Genomic DNA, 18053 nt, shown 5'->3' on the forward strand with positions numbered 1-18053 from the left:
AAATTGCCTATATGTATGAATGTGTAGCGGTGTCTGCCTACCTGTATAAGCCCTGTGAAGGACTGGCCATCTGTCCAGGGTGTTTCCCTGCCTTCAAGCAATGTATGCTGGAATGCTGAATTGGAATATGCGGGTAAAGAAAATTAGTGAATGTTGACGACCAATGACCGCGAAAATTTCAGCCATGGAAATGAACGGACTTCTGGTGACTTGTTGATGGTGTTGCTCGCAGTGTGAACGCACGGTTAGGCCTATGTGTTAACACATATCAGAAGCTGCTGTGTTGTCTATTGACCAACATGGTAAATGGACTGTTGGCGAGGCAGAGGCCTCCGTTCAGTTCTTTAGGTTTTATGTTTTTCCCCAGATAATTTTAGTAGCTGGAGCGATGCAATCTGCATTGTCTGATCAGGATCGCTCTCTTGACCCCGAGGCAATGTCCAGTGCTCAGGTGTATACTGTTTCGTGATGCAGTGAGCAGTTTCCAATGGATGTTTTAATTTTTGATGCAGACAATGTACTAGCTTTTGGCTAAAGTGGTTAAAACAAGCTGCCTTACGTAACTACAGGATGCGGTCAAAATAAAGGGTACAGCGGCATAAAGACATTCCCAAGTAATGATGGTGGATCTGTAATGGTGTGCAGGGCTTTTCCTGGCATGGTTGTAGTTGGAGGCCAGTCGCTGAAGGGTGAATTATGATCATACCTTGACTTTGGGAAGGCCTTAACATTTGGCTAACATCGCTATCCTCCTCAAACCATTGGATGACCACCCGTGCCTTGTTGATGGGGGCGTTGTCCTCTGGGAAACACTTCTCCCATCAAGAAAGAAATGTATCATGGGATTTAAGTGATCGCAGGGAACCCAATTCGTCGTTTTTTAGAATTGGTCAAGCCCCGTCAGGGATTATAGGCCTAATCCCACGCAGAAGCACGGCACACCAACGCGAAACCACCAGAACTGTACATGGCGGTGGGACTTTGTCGGCATCTCCTTTACTCGTACCGTTCCCTGGAGCTGCTTTTCCTCTCAGTTTCTTTGTGATCTATGAAGCAACATGGCAGTGTCGAAGTGGAAAGTATTTCTTGCATTTGTTTTTTTTTTGTCTTTGACCCTTTTTAGTATCAGTGTTGATGGTATGGGTTAGCTTCAGAGTAGTTATTATCACGTGGCATCTGGTTTGTTCTCAGATATGATTTCTATAGAAATTGATATGGCTGAACTCGTCAGATTTGTTAGAAACAAATATAAGCCATAATTGTTGAATTATGTAGGGTTTTTCTTTTTTTATAATATACCTTTTATTAATCCTCCTTTAACCAGGCAAGTTGACAGAATACTTCCAACACCCGGGGCTATGGTAGTGCTTTCAGGATGAGTACAACCACGCTCTTGTACTGTTGGCCACTGTGCAATTCCACTGGAGCAGTTTGGGGGTTAAAATGCCTTGCATAAGCACATCTAGGTAGTTATTAGCTGGGTTTCCATCCAAGTAGTTTTATGCGAGTTGTAAGGTATCAAATAAGAAAAGATGAATGGAAATGGCTAGGGATGGGACGATATCTCACGATACGATTCAATACGCCGTATGGGGTTCACAATTCGATACAACCACAATACGATGTAAAAGTTCAATGACAAAGTCTGACTGCAGAATTCTGTTTATTTCTGAGCCACAAATCTTTCTAGCGATGGCATTGGCTTGCTAGAATAACAATTTAAAGATGTCATTACAAAGTGTAAATAATATAATTTCGATGGAGAGATTTGGAAATTGTGACGTGCAAGCCGTCTCATTTGTGACTACTACAAGCAGAGTAAAATGTAGGTAATATCGTGATTTCATTTTTCTGCCCCACGATACGTATTGTCACCTTTTTGCATTGCGATATATTGAATTTCAATATATATCGTTCCCTCCCTAGAAATGGCCAATTTCTATAAAATGTATTCAATAGAGAGAAGTGAGTTTTGAAAACCAGAAATCTCAGCAGCTGCTGAAGTAATGGTTGAGTCATTGGTATTGATCAAGAACCCTGTCAACCCCCCGCAGATATAGTCTGGTCATTTTGTGCTATGGGACAGTGAAAATTGTACTTATTGCACCTTTTTATAATTTGCTCAATAGTTGGATGGAAACATTGCTGTTGGGTGAAGGGAGAGCTACACTTCCCTTTCCAAATTGTCCCGGCTCTTCCAGGGTTTTGAACCGGAGCCCTTACGGTCACATTAGCTTCTCTTGAGTTTCAGTTTGCCACACCATTGACCTTATTCACACGGCGGCCATTTTGAACTCTTGGGGTGAGAAACTCTACCAAGAAGATTGCCATAAATATATAAAACTAGCGTTACTTCAACACATAAGCAAAGAGTTCAGATAGACCAAGCAGTTCTCAAATTAGCTAGCAATCTCGGGAACAACTGCTTGAATTTAGCAGGGAACTTACTTAACTAGGCTAGACTGGTAGTGAGCGATAATGGGCCAAATATATTAAAATGTGAACCTGTGTCCTGGATTCTTGAGATCCAGTTGTTTCTATGTTTCTAACATGTTTTTCAGTGGAGAATCCACCTGAAGTGTTCAAAATGGCTGCCGAGAATGGTCTTTACTCTGGATATAAATGTAACAATTTAAATGAATATTGTAGGAAGTTTAAAAAAAATAGCCTATTCTCTTTTTGAAGGTTGGATCCCCACTCCCCCAGTGAATTTGTGCTAAGTGTTGCTTGTAACAGGAATGAGAGGAATCCATCAACGCAAAGTTCACTGCTCCCTGGTTGGAACGAGTCTCTGCTTTACAGTACAAATTAGTCACAGGGTTTTTAGTGTCGCGCTCAAGCGTAATTGAACCAACGGCAACTGTGAGGGTGGCATTTAAGGTCATGTGTTTGACGTCCTGTGAGCTGGGCGTGCTTTTCTATATACTGTATTTGATGTGATGGAGGATTTAGCTGGCGCAGATCTTAACGTCGGGGGCAGCGGTTACTGAACAAAGTGAACGAACTGACGGCTTTCCTGAGCGGCGGATCCAGGCGCTTGAACCTAGATGTTTTAATGTTTTGAATATAGGGGCTGGGTACCCTCATTGTTTTTACTCATTCCAGTAATGTCGGTGGATCACGGTCGTGGGACGTGGACGAGGGTCCGGGGGGGGGGGGGAGACTTCACTTCTGTCACTTCTTATTTATTGACGTCTTCGCAGATGCTCTCCGTCTGCGATCGTGGATCTTTTAGGTGGATTAAATGTTTACTGAGAGAGATCACTCTTTTGCAACATTTAAGTTATGGGTTGGGCGCTCTCTCTCTCTCTTACAAGAATGTTCTTCTTCTTTAAGGCACGGTACTGTCTCAGTCTGCTCCTCCAAAAGAACTTTTTATTCTGATACCGTCTCTTGCAGGGGCATTTGGAATGGCTTTTTAAAAAAAAAAAAAATACATCTTAGGCACAAAGTAGGTATCAAACTTGGTAGCAATGTGGTAACGTAGTTTATAGGGTTTCACTACAGTGGCATTTGTACGGTGAACAATTCAAAATACAGGTAAAAGAAAGTAACTTGTGTTTGAAAGGGGGCCTGTCCTATGAGTTGTAAGTGTGTGTTAGAAAGAGTGTTTGAATGGCCCGAAGGCGGTTGAATGACGCATAGAAACATATCTTTTCCAAATGTGTTCCTTTTTTTATAAACGTTAAGCAATAGCAAAGGACAGAACGTCATGTTTTTTTTGTCATTCCCATACTGAAAGATCAGCAGGGAACAGATCAGCAGTTACTGAAAGTCTATTGCAGACAGTAATACCGGACTAGGTTTCCTGTGAATCTCCCTGTAGTTGAGGGTTTTTCCAAGACTTGATTCCCCTGTTAAGAGATTAGAGATGGGATTGTTTCAGCTCAGTTGAATGCAATACCTCTTTCTCCCAAAAGAGGACCGTGTTTCATCTGGTGTCTGGAGGAGGAGGGAGGGGGGACAAGTGCCACAGTTACTGGAAATCCCCGTAAAGACGGACCTGAAATGGACTGCTAACAACACACAGAAGATAACCGTGCCGCCTCCGGAGACTAGCAGGGGCATCGCAGAGGGGGGGAAAACCAGACTAAAACACAACAGCTGTCTGTTTCAGAGAAGAAGAGAACGAGAGAGCTGTTATCGGAGTAGGGTTCTTTTTTTTTTGTTTTTGTTTTTGTTTTTTGCATATCTCTAGGTGAATTGCAATAATTGTGTTTATAGTTTCTGAGGTATCAGGGGTGTTCAGTTTGCAATAAATGGTATATTCTGCTGTGTACAGTTACATTTTTTTTTTTTTTTTTTAAATTACAAAAAATTGTACTTGTTTCTATTTTTTGTGTGATGGTTTCAAAAAGAACAAAAATATTTTAAAATGTAAAGGAAATCTTAGTATTTTTTTAGTTTTTTTGTCTTAAAATATTGATGCAGGATTTATTCTTTAAATAAAACTGTGGAATACTTAAGAAATACATCCATATTCTTTGCTGTTTTTTTGATATGTTATCCCTTTTTATATTAGTTATTTTCTACAAATTGTCCACTTTATTTAAAGCAGACTGAGGGAACTTTCTCTTTCTCGAGTGGGTCTTCATTTTGGGAATCTAATTTCTTAGAAGTCTTGAAGTTTTCCATAGAATGCATTCCACGACAAAATTGGCATCACTTCCGATGCATGTCAAACAATTGTGAAAGCTTTGGTGCTCTTGACACAGGACTAACTGTCATACCTAGCAAACTATGAGCTTAGTGGAACCAACTGATGGTTCAGCAGCGCCCAAAGAGGAAGTGGTTACATTCTCAGCTCCACCACACCTATCAGTGAGCTGCAGACGGGAAACGCTGATCATCTGACACCACTCCTTACACGCGTCAGGCACTTACCAAGTCAGGTGTACACACTGCTGTCATACTTTTGTAAATATTTTATTGATGTATTTCCAAAAAGATGTCAGTGAAAAGTTTATGGATGAATGTTAAGGATATATAATATCTATATCTATATAATTCTACACAGTTTTCACTTCATAAGCTTCATTCCCTTGGCAAAATGTACAATCACTTGTGGAAAAAAACATAAACGCATCTAAAGAGGTTGACTTAGAAACAAAGCAAGTCAAATACAATGTCGGTACGCGACCACAACTGCTTTCATTACGAATAGCTGAGACTGAAATAGCATTTACATAGCTTGATCGCTCGCAATCTCGCTGCCACCGTGGCATTATCAGAGATATTTAAGGGACAGGACTGTACAATAATAAGTATACTAAGTATAGACAATGGGGGTTGTCGAAGAGAGAATGTGGTCTATAACTTGTAGCCGAGTCCAGATCGGCTGATGTGGCAGAAGAGAGTCATGGCGAAACACATTCCCAAGACCTGTCGACGAACAGAAAAAAATAAAAAAATTGAAGAATTTAATTCCAAAACACTACACATCCACTCGTTACCTGATCTTGCACCAACCATTATATATCTCAGTATCATTTCTCATTTGAAACTCGATTACCTCAATGATGCAGATGACGATGACAGAAATCCCAGTGCTTAGGAAGTTCTCCTCGAACCAGGTCTTCACTTTATCCAAACAACCCTTTACAGGAAGAACATCCATGAGATTTAATATGAACGCGTTGCTGAGTATTTCTTTGTATAGGTGAAAAAAACTCTACAAAGGTTGTACAGGTTTTGCTCTGTTCAGTGTGAAAACTTTTCCCTTTTCCCTATGGGGATCAATAAATATGAAGGCAGATTATTCAAACAAACCTTATTATTCCAAGCAGATAATAGAGGTTTATTTATATCTACCATTGGCTTGTATACGGGGTTCGGGCCACATGGATTTGTCGTGCAGCAAGAATCAGGTACTCCGTTTCTCCAGTCGGAGTAATTATGGACTCCACAGCAATCCAACTACAACATACAATTCAGAAAAACACTGTCATATTTCAATAGACTGAGATCAGTAGCTGTCAGTATTTCACAATTAGTCTACTGTCCATATGTTTTGCAACTGTCACTTTGCTTTGAATGTGGGGTTCTGTTGTCCTTCGTGTGTGCATTTGTGTTACTATGCGAGTTCAAAAATAATTCTGGGATTTACTCACCGTGACCTGAACCAGATCCCAGTCCTTGCTGATGGCTGTGGAATTTCTGGTCAAGCCGTTGGTAAGGTCTTTTTCCACCCACGCACCAATCTAAGCAATAAGAATACGATATCAGTAACTTGTCCCATTATTGCACAGTTTCACACTTAACACCCATGCACTTAGTGATGATACATCTGACTTCATGTTTACCAGGAAACCAAACTGCAATGTGAACCACAAACTACCAAATCCAGAAAGCGGTTGTGTCCTGCCAAGGCATTTTAGAATGACTTATGTGATAAAAATACTTACATTTTATTTGTTATATTTGAAATGAATCAATCATTCCCTACACTTGACTACGGGTATTTCATTGTTGGTGATGTCAGAGAGGTGTCAGCCTAAAAAGGTTTGTAAACTTCATTCCACAAGTTGTATTTACTATGTGAAAGCTGAGGTGAACAGTATTTTCTAGTAGGAAGCTAGTATTTACTGTCTTTTCCATAGGACCTAAACGCAGCATAAAATCTTCAGCTGGGCTGGAATGGACATTCAGCAGCACTCTTTTATCAATTAAATATTCTATTATGACTCTACAGCTCTGTACAATTTCTAACGAAGACTCAGGGCCTGAGTGATGGACCACACGCACACACACACACACACGCCTACCTTGTTCTCATAGACCAGCAGGAGGCAGGCTGCAGTCAGCTCCACCAGCATCAGAATGAACAGCAGGAGGAAGAACTGTGAACAGAGATCCCACTTTATTCCACTGTAGTCTCGCACTGTGAAGAGTTTCATTCCACGATACAACGTTGCATATCCATTTTGCAGGACATACATCTATTTTGCAGAAATGAATGATGAATTCAGAGGTCTTCAAATAGCCAGTAATTTCACGCTAATCATGTGTTCTGAATTATGTTATTAATAACAGCAAATGTTTTCTGCTGATGCAAATCTGCAGTTTGTTATAATGTTTAAAGGCCCGATCCAATAGGACCAGGATTTTTTTTAGGTCCAGGATTTTGCAGTGATGCAGTGGTAATAAATAAAAATAACAAGGTGGGTAAACTCTGATATCCAATAACAACCACCAAGATGGCCAAAAATCAATAACATTTTCAGAAAAGCATTAAATTATACATGTTTTCCTTAAAAGACCTTATCCTCATATATTTTGCATCAGATTTGAAACTGTTTACCATGATGAAGTACAATGAATTCACATTATAAAGAGTTATGTCAGCCTGAAAAGGGTTGCAAACTTCATTCCACAAATAAAAAGGTGGGTTTACCCTCCACTACATCCCTGATATGTATTCTGAAATTTCCAAAAAGCATATTTTCTGTCAAACATATGTGAATATACTTAAAATGGGCCATTTTGGAAACAGACGAACATGTTGCCGCATACAAATGTGTGTATCGTTGCTTCCCATAGTATCTCTCAATTTTCTCCCATATTAAATTTCAAAATCGGCTCATTCACTATATTTGTTACAAATAGTAACACAAAAAGTCTAGGCCCTATACTATCACTGCTGTTTCTGAATGGTCAACAAAACACATTCCACCAAAAATGTAGTCTGTATTATTATTAGTTCAGGGACGCTTGGACCCAATATTAAATATGTAATTTTATGAATTGATTCATATTTTTCAAATAATATAACTAAATTAAAAGATGCAGATGCATTTTTTTTTGTACTTATAGTACTTTTGTACTATACTTTTATACATGGGAAAGTCACCAGAATGCAGGAAATAAGATCTCTGCATCTTAAAATGTACTGGGTGAGAGAAAACCCCAGACTTCCCACTTTCGTTTTGAAAATCTCCCTATTTTCACTCTGAGGCCTGCCAAGTATGTTTAGGGTATCCTGTGGCCTTTAGGGTTAGAAGCTAGATGGTCCAATACATTCTGCACTGTGGGACCGCTTGGGGCAGGGGGGAGTTATGGGCGACGTACCGTCAGGAGGAGACAGCGGTTCTCCTTCAGCGCCCCCAGGAAGCCCAGGAAGGAGACGCAGGTGATGATGATGCCGCTGATCAGCAGCGCGCTGGACACGTTGAGCTCGGCCAGGCTGGGCAAGAGGGAGTCCATCTTGAAGTTCAGCATGTAGATCCCGAAGCCTAGCACCGCCGTGCCGCATATCTGACGTGAGACAGTGTGCCACGTCATCAAGTTAATGTAACACAGTGACACAGTTATTAGGGATGGGACGATACGCTTATCTCACAATTTGCGATATGGGGTTCATGATTCAATACAACCATGATACCATGTCATAAATAAAAGTTCAAAGTATGACTGTGCAGAATTATGTTTATTTCTGAGCCACAAATCTTTCTAGCGATGCCATTGGCTTGCTAGAATGTAAACAACAATTTTAAAATGTCATTACAAGTAACATAATTTGGATGGAGAGCTTGTGAAATTGTGATGGTCAAGCGTCTCATTTGTGATTACGACAGCAGAATAACATGTAATATCGCGATTCATTTTTCTGCCCCACGATGCGTATCATCACATTTTTGTATCGCGATATATTGAATTTCGATATATATCGTCCCGTCCCTATACCAACTACATCACCACAAAGAACATTTAATCAACTGTTACTTCAAGATAATTCAGTGCCTTACTCAAAGGCTCCTCCACAACACTTAGTGAGGGAGGGGAGAATAATAATAATACGTGATAAGTAGTAAACTCTGAATGTGATGCTGTGATACTTGAGGCGTACGTACAAAACATAGGAAGTTGACAACACACATGGTGTACTTCAAACACTTGAGGCAACCTTGAGCCATTGTTGAAAACCTCTTGTCAGACCTGCAGAAACGAAACGACAAAAACACATTAGCATGTTATCGTCCAGTAAGGACCAAGGTACCAGAAAATGTCCAAGGCAGAGTGTCTGAATCACATCTGTACTTCCCCCACTCAGGACGGAATGGCAGCAGCGTACTGTTTACGGTTTTGTTTGTTGCGTGTGTGTATGTGTGTGTGTGTGTGTGTGTGTGTGTGTGTGTGTGTGTGCCTCCATCTTAAGGCTGTCAAAGTGTCATAGTCACACTACGAGGAAGTGATCCTGACGCGTCTCACTTCCTGCGTTTCCTTTGCCCGAAACTGCATTTCAACGAGATTTGAAGCGTAATGCAACTAATGTAAAGTTTTGATGTTGCGGAAAAACGTCAAGGGGAAACCACAAATGTAGGTATAGTTTGGAAATACCACAATTTCAAAAAGTTCCCCAAAATGTAAAAGGGAACTTTTTTTGGGTAGAGGTCTTCCCCAACACATTTGACTTTTATCACCCAAATATGTTTGAGCCATTCATAGTGTCAATAAATCAAATTGTTGATCTATAAGAACTAATAGTTAAGAATGAAAGTATTGATTAGTATATTAGTATATTCTTATTATTAATTAATAATATTCTTCTTGGTCGATTTTCAAGTGTTACACACTCCTAAAGCTATAGCTGCCATAATAAAATTTTTCAATAATTTCAGTATTTTTACACAGTTGACACATTTGAGTTATATAATGCTGGCCATGTTGGTTTCATTCTGGGTTTTTTTTGTATGTTTTTTTTCAGAAGTGGCTAACACTGAAGTTCCTCTTTTCCAATGCTTTTATCAAGGGCATTTTCTTTTATTGTTTAGAACCAGTTATGTTTTACTGCCTTGTTAATAAAAACCTACAGACATACAGAACCTAAAGAAGTACAGACACTCTGGAGACGTAACATCAACAATTTTCTGTCATGTCAGTCAGGAAACATCAGTGAAACACGATAACTTTAACAATATAACAGTTTAAAGATCGTATACAGTGTAGTCAGAGGTTAGATATTGGTATAAAAGTTTAGGGCTTACCTGGTCGAGTGGATTGTAGGTTTGCCTCTGTTTTTTTAGAAGATCAAGAAAGGTTAACGCTTCTCTCAGTGAACTCTGCTGTTGCCCGCACTTCCCCTTCTCATACTGCTGCTGATTGTAAAGCGCCTGGGGCTTCAGCACCCTTTCTCACTTCCTTTTTTTTTCTCAACAGAACATGGAAAATCTATGACTGAGAAAGTGCACTGGGGGACAAACGTAAATAGCACTGTAAAAAAAAAAGAAAAAGACCACGATGCATGTCTGACGCATTGCTTTTATATTTAGCCCAGATGTGAACTCTTACAATAGAGAATGAGCCCAACCACTGAAACACCAAAAGAGTCCTCAACACCTTTATTATACATGAGATTTTAATACAACACAAGCAAGGATCGAGAGTAAGTGCCATAAAGTTAAGTTCTAGTCCGACCCGACAGAGGTGCATAGAGGCAGATAAAGATTTTTTTTTTTTTTTTTAGCAATTACACAGTCCATCAGGTGAGAAGGTGTTCGCTAAAGAGCTGGGTCTTTAGCCTTTTCTTAAAGATCGAGAAGGACTCTGCGGATCGAATGGAGTTTGGTAACTCGTTCCACCACCGAGGAACCACAGAAGAAGAGTCTGGCTAGAGACTTTTCTTCTGTGGTTCCTCGGTGCTGCCCGCATCAAGTTCAAGTCCTTGATGCTTGCCTACAAAGCGGCAACCAAAACGGCTCCGACCTACCTGAACTCCCTCATTCAGGTCTACCTGTAAGGCGCCCGGTGCCGCCACCACAACAAGGCCCTGAGTCTGGCTAGAGACTTAGGGCCTTGTTGTCGTGGCGGCACCGGGCGCCTTAGAGGTAGACCTGAATGAGGCAGCAACTGGGAGCCAGTGGAGGGATATGAACAGCGGAGTGACATGTGCTCTTTTGGGCTGGTTGAAGACCAGACGCGCCGCCGCGTTCTGGATCATCTGCAGAGGTTTGAGCGTACATGCTGGGAGCCCTGCCAGTAAGGAGTTGCAGTAGTCAAGGCGTGATATTATAAGCGCCTCACACAGGTAGGGTCTGATCTTCCTGATGTTGTACAGGGCAAATCAACATGACCGAGCAACAGAAACCACATGCTCCTTAAAGGTTAGTTGGTCATCAATCATGACACCCAAGTTTCTGGCAGACTTTGCAGGAATGAGCTGAGCTGATTCGAGCTGGATACTGACCTGTTGTTGTACAGAGGGACTGGCTGGGATGACAAGGAGCTCAGTCTTTGACAGGTTAAGCTGAAGGTGGCGTTCCTTCATCCATGCAGAGATATCGGCGAGGCATGCCGATATCCGTGCCGAGACTGTGGGGTCTTCTGGCGGGAACGATAGGAGGAGCTGGGTGTCGTCAGCATAAGAATGGTATGAGAAGCCATGTGAGCGGATGACTGCACCAAGTGAGGTGGTGTATATTGAAACGAGAAGGGGTCCAAGCACTGACACTTGAGGTTCCCCTGTGGACAAGCAGTGGGATTTAGACACTTCCCCTCTCCAAGACACTCTAAAGGATCTCCCTGAGAGGTAGGACTCCAACCAGCGGAGAGCAGATCCTGAGGAGCCAAGCTCAGAGTGTGGAGAGGAGGATTTGGTGGTTAACTGTGTCAAAGACAGCCGATAGGTCAAGCAACATTAGAACAAGGACTGACCAGCAGCTCTAGCTGATTGCAGTGTTTTATGGTTCAAAATAACAGAATAAAAGTACATTCTTTATGATATGAAGGGTGACCGTCTACATTTCAGACAAAACCATTTTGAAATATGAGAAACTGTTACTACAGTTGGTTCTCTGTTGCGTTCCCTCATTTTGAATCAAAATGCTATTTGAACATTCATGACATAAACTTATAACCAAACTTGGATAATCAAACTTGGATGCAGAATGTGGTGTCAAACAAGAATTTCAATACTTAAGATTAAACAAAATATTCAATACTTTATTCAGCTGAATATGTTGTTCACTTTTACATTTACTTTTACATACTACATTATGCCATACAAAAGTACCATCTCTCAAGGTAAAACTTCCTATTGAGTTTAATGAAGAAATAACAAACTATTGTTTGTTTATTACCATTATCAAGTATGTCAGAAACAGGGTGGTAGTGCGGGGCTCCTTTGCTTGCTCAGGGACTTCACACAATATTCAGATGTAAATGTGTGCCACACCCAATTGGGAGTCCCATAGAGGAAACTCCTCTATTCAAAGCCAGTTGATATCAACTGCTGAACTGAAACAACTCTGATGAGAATCTGAATCACTTTTCTAAGCATAACTTATATATAGGAATTTGTGGCTTTGGTGCAGAGACATACTGACAACTAACATAGTAGTACAACACACACAGTAGAAAGAGACACTGGTGGACCAACAATAGATAGTAGACTATACATATCACGCAACATTCAGTCACTAAGTGCATTCTTCATACATACTTCCTGAGGCTGAGAAGTAGCATAGAGTAGAAACACTGAAGTTACACAGGGTTGTGTCATATATCAAGGACAACAAAATGCAAAAAAACAAAATGCACAGACAAAATGTATAGAGAGCTTTTACAATATACACTGTCAAACTCATTTCCACTTATAATGAGTCTTTGGACAGTTGGCATACATATTGTATTGTGTATTGGCCTATTGTGAGTAAAAGATGCACGATTATAGTCCAGAATTCATCCCCAACACTTCAAGAGACAGATTAACACTTAAAGAAAAGATCGGGCAAGTTATTGCACTTAAAAGCCATTTTACCTTTTACTGAACTAGGGGATTCATGGCTACTAAAATCATATAGGAAAGGGTCTCTAAAGAAATTCTATACATGGTAGTAAAGGAAAAATGTAGAAGATAAGCACATGGAAAAGTCGCTGTGGTGAAAGCATCCACTGCCGATGCCACTGGGTCTTTTTCACTTGTAACCCAGTCCACGTCGACGGAAGTGGCAGAAGAGGGGGACGGTGAAACACATACACATGAACTGCAGAGAAAGACAAAGACATATTAAATATGCGGTAGAACTAATATCAAACAACTTTTTACATGCAAAGACAGAATAGAATAGAACAGAACAGAACAGAACAGAACAGCCAACTATGCAAACTAATAAAGAAAATGCGCAGTCCTTAGATTCCAACTAAGTAAAGAAACTACAGTAAGACAGAAGTAACCGGGACAGTTATTATAGAGGCTTTGCAGTAGGCTTGGGCCGATATTCAATAATATTGAATATCGCGATATTTAGTGAATATCGCGATAGTCATTTTATTTCAAATGGGTTCCTTTTCCACAATCAGCCTGTTTCCCTGGAAACAGCAGGAATGAGCAGATTACACCAAATGGCCATTGGAGCTGCGGACCTCCAATATGGCCGCCATAGCTGCCACCTGAAAGCCTTCTAATGAGGGAAAACAAACAATTGAATGTACCTGTATGATAAACAGGGAAACGACGCCTGCGCCAGTGCTGAGGAAGTTTCTGGCAAACCAGTTCCCCAGTTTCACATGACATCCCTGAAAGACAAGAGTTCATATCACTTCTGTTCATTCAACACCCAAAAATCCACTTAGGGAAAAAAAGAATGAAAATGTTATGTGATGTTCCTCACTCAAAACTTCAGAATGACAAAGGATTATGTCAAGTGCAACTACGGTTTATGATGATCACTGACTGGAGGTCAAAGGTCACCCACCTTGTCATAAATATAATATACTAAATCAACAAGAGCAGAAATCTTAATCATGGGTCCCTGGGATCAAATCTGATCAAATGGGATCCAGTGGACTTAAATGTGTGTCTATGTGGAGATGTGTTTGAGGACCCCTGGTTTAGATGGTGACAATATGACCCACCTCCCGCCAGTTGGTGTGTGGGACGCTGTTACAGGGGTCTTCAGTGCAGCAGGAGATGGGAACGTTCCCCTCCCAGTCGGCCTCACTATGGACTCCGCAGCACCTAAACTGCACACAAGACAGAACTGCGTCAGTGACATGAACACGTGTTTTATTTGATACTGAGACTGTAGGAGACTGTGGTTGTACTGGGCGGCTCCCTCTGGTGTGAATGTGTTAAACTGTATCGACGTGACACATTATTCTAAGAAGAGGCATAAGATAAGATTGTGAATATGAATGCATATAAGAATAGGATTGTGGATAATATAAGAATAAAAATAGGAATAAACATGAAAGGAAATAAAAAGCAAATGAGAATGATTGTGAATAAGAATACAAAGAAGAATGTAAATAAAATGTATGTATGAAAAAATATGATTTACAGCATCATTAGGGTGTGTAAAATAATAGCAGTAGAACATATTAAGACAACTAAATTATAAAATTATGCAAATATGGATATGTAAATATAGCAAAAATGAAATATATGCATGAAATAAGTGAAAAAATATAATGATATCAAGATGAATGAATGTATAAATGAAAAAGAATATGGGAATATGGAGAAAACAAATGGATGGAGCAGTCTAGTGGAACAGTTACCAGGTACTGGACAGCGTCAAAGTCATTCCTAATGGTCTGGTTCCCATCTGGACTGGATTCTTTGTAGGTTTCCAGGCTCCGCATCAGGTCTTTCTCGACGAATGTGTTGATCTGCACCACACACATGCAAGGTCAATCATCAGTACTCCTGCCTTTATAACCTACATTAAAGATACAACCTGGAATTTATGATCATGTTGATTTTGGATAAATTCATATAATAGTCTGGAAGAGTTTTGATTTGTAGATTGAAAATAAACTTTTCAAAACTGTCTTAACACATCATAACTCAAATGACAGGTCCGATTAACGCCATCATGCACAAAGCATCACACATAGAAATGAGACATTACAGCCTCAAATTGCATAGAAAACTCTTGTTGAACTGTCCCTTGCTGGCCTTGATCTTTCTTTCAAAAGTTCTAGTCATACATGTCTTAAATCCAATAAATCACAATGTAAACAAAGCCATTTGTGAGCTGACAGTGTCTCAACAAGGGGGCGCCATACTGCAATCAAAGAGATTCACCCCAAAATGAAAATCCACAAAAAAAAAAGTGATTGCTGGCATTAAAGTAAAACTTATTGTAGGGCTTATTAGTGAAATTATTGGTAACATAAGACCTTTGCTTACAAAAAAGTAATATTTTAGATGATATAACCAGTATTTTTGAAATACTGAGCAGTCAACATCAGGTAACTGTTTCCCCCCCAAATGGATATGTAGCGCTTTGGAATTAACCACTTTAATTGCAGATTGGACCTTTAACACATACAATTATACTTTTGTATGTATTTTATATATATATATATATATATATATATATATATATATATATATATATATATATATATATTCAACTATACTTTAAGACATAGATGTGTGTACCTCTCTACTGTAGACTAGGAACACGCAGGCCATGGCCAGTTCCACCAACATCAGAATGAAGAGCAGGATGAAAAACTGCAATCATTGCAAATCATACAATCAGTTTCAAACAAGAATGAGTTTATAGGTTCTGCATTTGTTTGCAATTAGAGTATGTAGTATTAAAAAGTATAGAGCAGATTTGGGTCAAATGATTCTTTGTTTTAAACTGTAAGATGGACCAGATGGGTGGGGTTTAGGACAGTTAAGATAGTGCTAAGATAGTCAATCACAGAAACATATTCTAAATTGACTTTCAAATACTTTCCCATCATTGTATGGCAAACCCCATCCATCTATACAAAGGAATGGGATTGCACTCAATATATTTCAAACCTTGGTAACACTTAATATGAACTGCATTAAAAGCACATTAGAAAACCCATTAGAAGTGTAGATAAACTTTCCTTACAATGTAATCACCAGACAAACATCAGAAAATTACACTGAATTGAATATAATGTCATTGACTACAGCTGTCCCATAAAGTATGTGTGTGTGTATGTGACAGACTCACAGTGATGAGCATGCAGCGGTTCTCCTTCAGGCCTCCCAACACTCCCAGGTAACAGACGCAGGTCACTATAGTGCCGGTGACCACCAGGGTGTTGGCAGGGTAGATGGGCCAAAAGGAGGTGATGAGGGAGGCGTACTTGGAGTGCACCATCTGGAACTCTCCGAACGCGACCACGAACGCCCCGCACAGCTGCAACACACAGCAGGAACAAGAGATATGGGTTTCTGATGGCCGATAGTGGAAGTATTCACGGTTTTCCCCCAGAATGTTATTCTTGTCAGGGTGGAAAAAGCCTCTGAAACAGCATTTAGACCATCCTGGGACACTAGAACTCTCCAATGGAACCCAGGATAGACCACCAGTGTCGTGTTGATCAATTCTACAACAAATATGTAATCAATCAAACTGCATCATATCCATCATATCAGAGGTGGATGACACTGACCGGACCAGATCTGATTTTAAATAAAAGGCCAATATCGGCCCCATATATCCGTCTAACCCTCATTGAAGTAAACCTGATTCTACAGAAGAAAAAGATGACCCGCAAAATCCAAAATGATTATTTAGGGTTTCATTCAAAGATGCTACTTTATATACATTTTGGAGAAAATGATGCGGGTTGCACAGGATAACATAACAATGACCATGATCTATGTTTTTATCCCATCTACTGGCTGCGTTAGGCATTACATATTCACAAATTCCAATTTTTTTAGTGTATGAAAGCTGAAATGTGTATGGATCTGTAACCTACCCAGCAAATGAAGTTGAGAAATATCATCATGGTCTTCAAGCAGTTCACACAGGAGCGATTCATCCTTCCTTCCTGATGATCTTCCTCTAGACCTGTAAGACTAAATCAGAGAAGTCGGTGTCACGTTTAACAAAACGCCACACGCACAGATACAGTTACAGATGTTAGATCAGGCGGCGATCTGATGGAGATCCTCTACAAGCTGTGGAGGAAAACAAGTGAAGCGGGCGATGCTCCTGGAGGCAGAGAGTGTTGACAAGACAGCAGTGTTTGGTGTGACAACACAGGCATCAGGCACAATGGAGGCCCTTGACCTATTCAGGCCCAAGTCAGATCTCAGGTTAATCATTCTTACCTACGCTCGTTTCCAGATAAATCATTGATGATTAATCCTCATCGTTGCATTTCTACTCTTAAATATCTAGACAGTTGTTTCCTCAAAGCAGCTTAAAACAGGTACAGTAGAAGATTTCCTCCTGCTGAGAACACAGAATTTTTTATTCTAATTTCCATATTCTTGTTACTTATACACAGCCTGTTTCAAAAAGTAGATATACATTTTTCTATTCAATATTTTTCCAGTTTCTGGGTACACTTTCTCTTTCAGGTCATGGCTGGAAATTTGACAATTGAGGAAATTTGCTAAAATTCTACAGCTTTGTTTTTCGTTATTAAAAAAAAAAATGCATACCTACTCTTGAAACACCCGTTATATCGCATTTATCTATATTTTTACAATTTTCGATGATTTCATACCACATACATTTCATTTTCTCGGTATGCTGTTATTTTACACACCCTCAAAATGCTCCAACTCACATTTTTCCATACCTTCACACATACATAGTGAAAATCACTAACTAATAATTCTAACTAATTCATTAAATATCTCAAGATTTACCTTATGCCCAGCAGTATTCCCACTAGTTGCTACGACAGATGCAGTAACCAGTTCTCTGGTGTTGCTCCCAAACATTCCCAGTGTTAACTAATGACAGACAGGTACGAGGAAGAGAAATACGAGGGAGGAGGACAGACAACAAAGGCCTCTGTCTCAAAATAGTCAGTGAAGAAATGTCTATTCATGTATTTACACAACTAACAGTGTGGAGAAGGAGGGGCGTTCACACTTCACCTAAAAATCACAAGAGGGACTACTAAACACCATGGTGTGAAATGACTAGGGTTCAGCTAATATGGTTTTTTGAAGGCTGATAGTGATATTTATTGATGTATTGAAGCTGCTGGTATTTTGTGACAATATTCTATGTCAAAATACAGTGTTTCCCCAAGAATGTTATTCCTGTCAGGGTGGAAAAGCCTCTGAAACAGCATTTAGTCCATCATGGGACACG

The 18053-nt window shown here is 40.0% G+C and overlaps 2 protein-coding genes across 2 annotated transcripts; both read right to left on the reverse strand.

The window, feature by feature from the left end:
* Positions 1-4910: 4910 nt before the first annotated feature.
* LOC139921329 (leukocyte surface antigen CD53-like) lies at positions 4911-10144 on the reverse strand. The gene is made up of 8 exons (XM_071911528.2): positions 9984-10144; positions 8850-8934; positions 8068-8253; positions 6765-6839; positions 6111-6200; positions 5812-5916; positions 5513-5596; positions 4911-5382 (listed from the first exon to the last, which is right to left on the reverse strand). Exons 2-8 carry the CDS (start codon positions 8910-8912, stop codon positions 5311-5313), a joined length of 675 nt encoding a protein of 224 aa, XP_071767629.1. The 5' UTR covers positions 8913-8934; positions 9984-10144; the 3' UTR covers positions 4911-5310.
* Positions 10145-11916: 1772 nt separating this feature from the next.
* On the reverse strand, positions 11917-16813 carry LOC139921332 (leukocyte surface antigen CD53-like). The gene is made up of 7 exons (XM_071911534.2): positions 16699-16813; positions 15942-16130; positions 15386-15460; positions 14497-14607; positions 13852-13959; positions 13429-13512; positions 11917-12980 (listed from the first exon to the last, which is right to left on the reverse strand). Exons 1-7 carry the CDS (start codon positions 16759-16761, stop codon positions 12912-12914), a joined length of 699 nt encoding a protein of 232 aa, XP_071767635.2. The 5' UTR covers positions 16762-16813; the 3' UTR covers positions 11917-12911.
* Positions 16814-18053: the final 1240 nt, after the last annotated feature.

This window comes from Centroberyx gerrardi, chromosome 8 (assembly GCF_048128805.1).
Source record: "Centroberyx gerrardi isolate f3 chromosome 8, fCenGer3.hap1.cur.20231027, whole genome shotgun sequence".
Lineage (NCBI taxonomy): Eukaryota > Metazoa > Chordata > Actinopteri > Beryciformes > Berycidae > Centroberyx > Centroberyx gerrardi.

What these genes read in the sequence shown, in the direction of transcription:
- LOC139921332 (XM_071911534.2), bottom strand. Translation starts at nt 16,761, where the DNA reads ATGAATCGCTCCTGTGTGAACTGCTTGAAGACCATGATGATATTTCTC. An exon ending in TTCTCAACTTCATTTGCTGG is followed by an intron (nt 16,131 to 16,698) that starts GTAGGTTACAGA and finishes TGTGTGTTGCAG; the next exon opens with CTGTGCGGGGCGTTCGTGGT. An exon ending in TTTCCCTGTTTATCATACAG is followed by an intron (nt 12,981 to 13,428) that starts GTACATTCAATT and finishes CTTTCTCTGCAG; the next exon opens with TTCATGTGTATGTGTTTCAC.
- LOC139921329 (XM_071911528.2), bottom strand. Translation starts at nt 8,912, where the DNA reads ATGGCTCAAGGTTGCCTCAAGTGTTTGAAGTACACCATGTGTGTTGTC. An exon ending in TTGTCAACTTCCTATGTTTT is followed by an intron (nt 8,254 to 8,849) that starts GTACGTACGCCT and finishes GTCTCACGTCAG; the next exon opens with ATATGCGGCACGGCGGTGCT. An exon ending in TGCTGGTCTATGAGAACAAG is followed by an intron (nt 6,201 to 6,764) that starts GTAGGCGTGTGT and finishes CTTATTGCTTAG; the next exon opens with ATTGGTGCGTGGGTGGAAAA.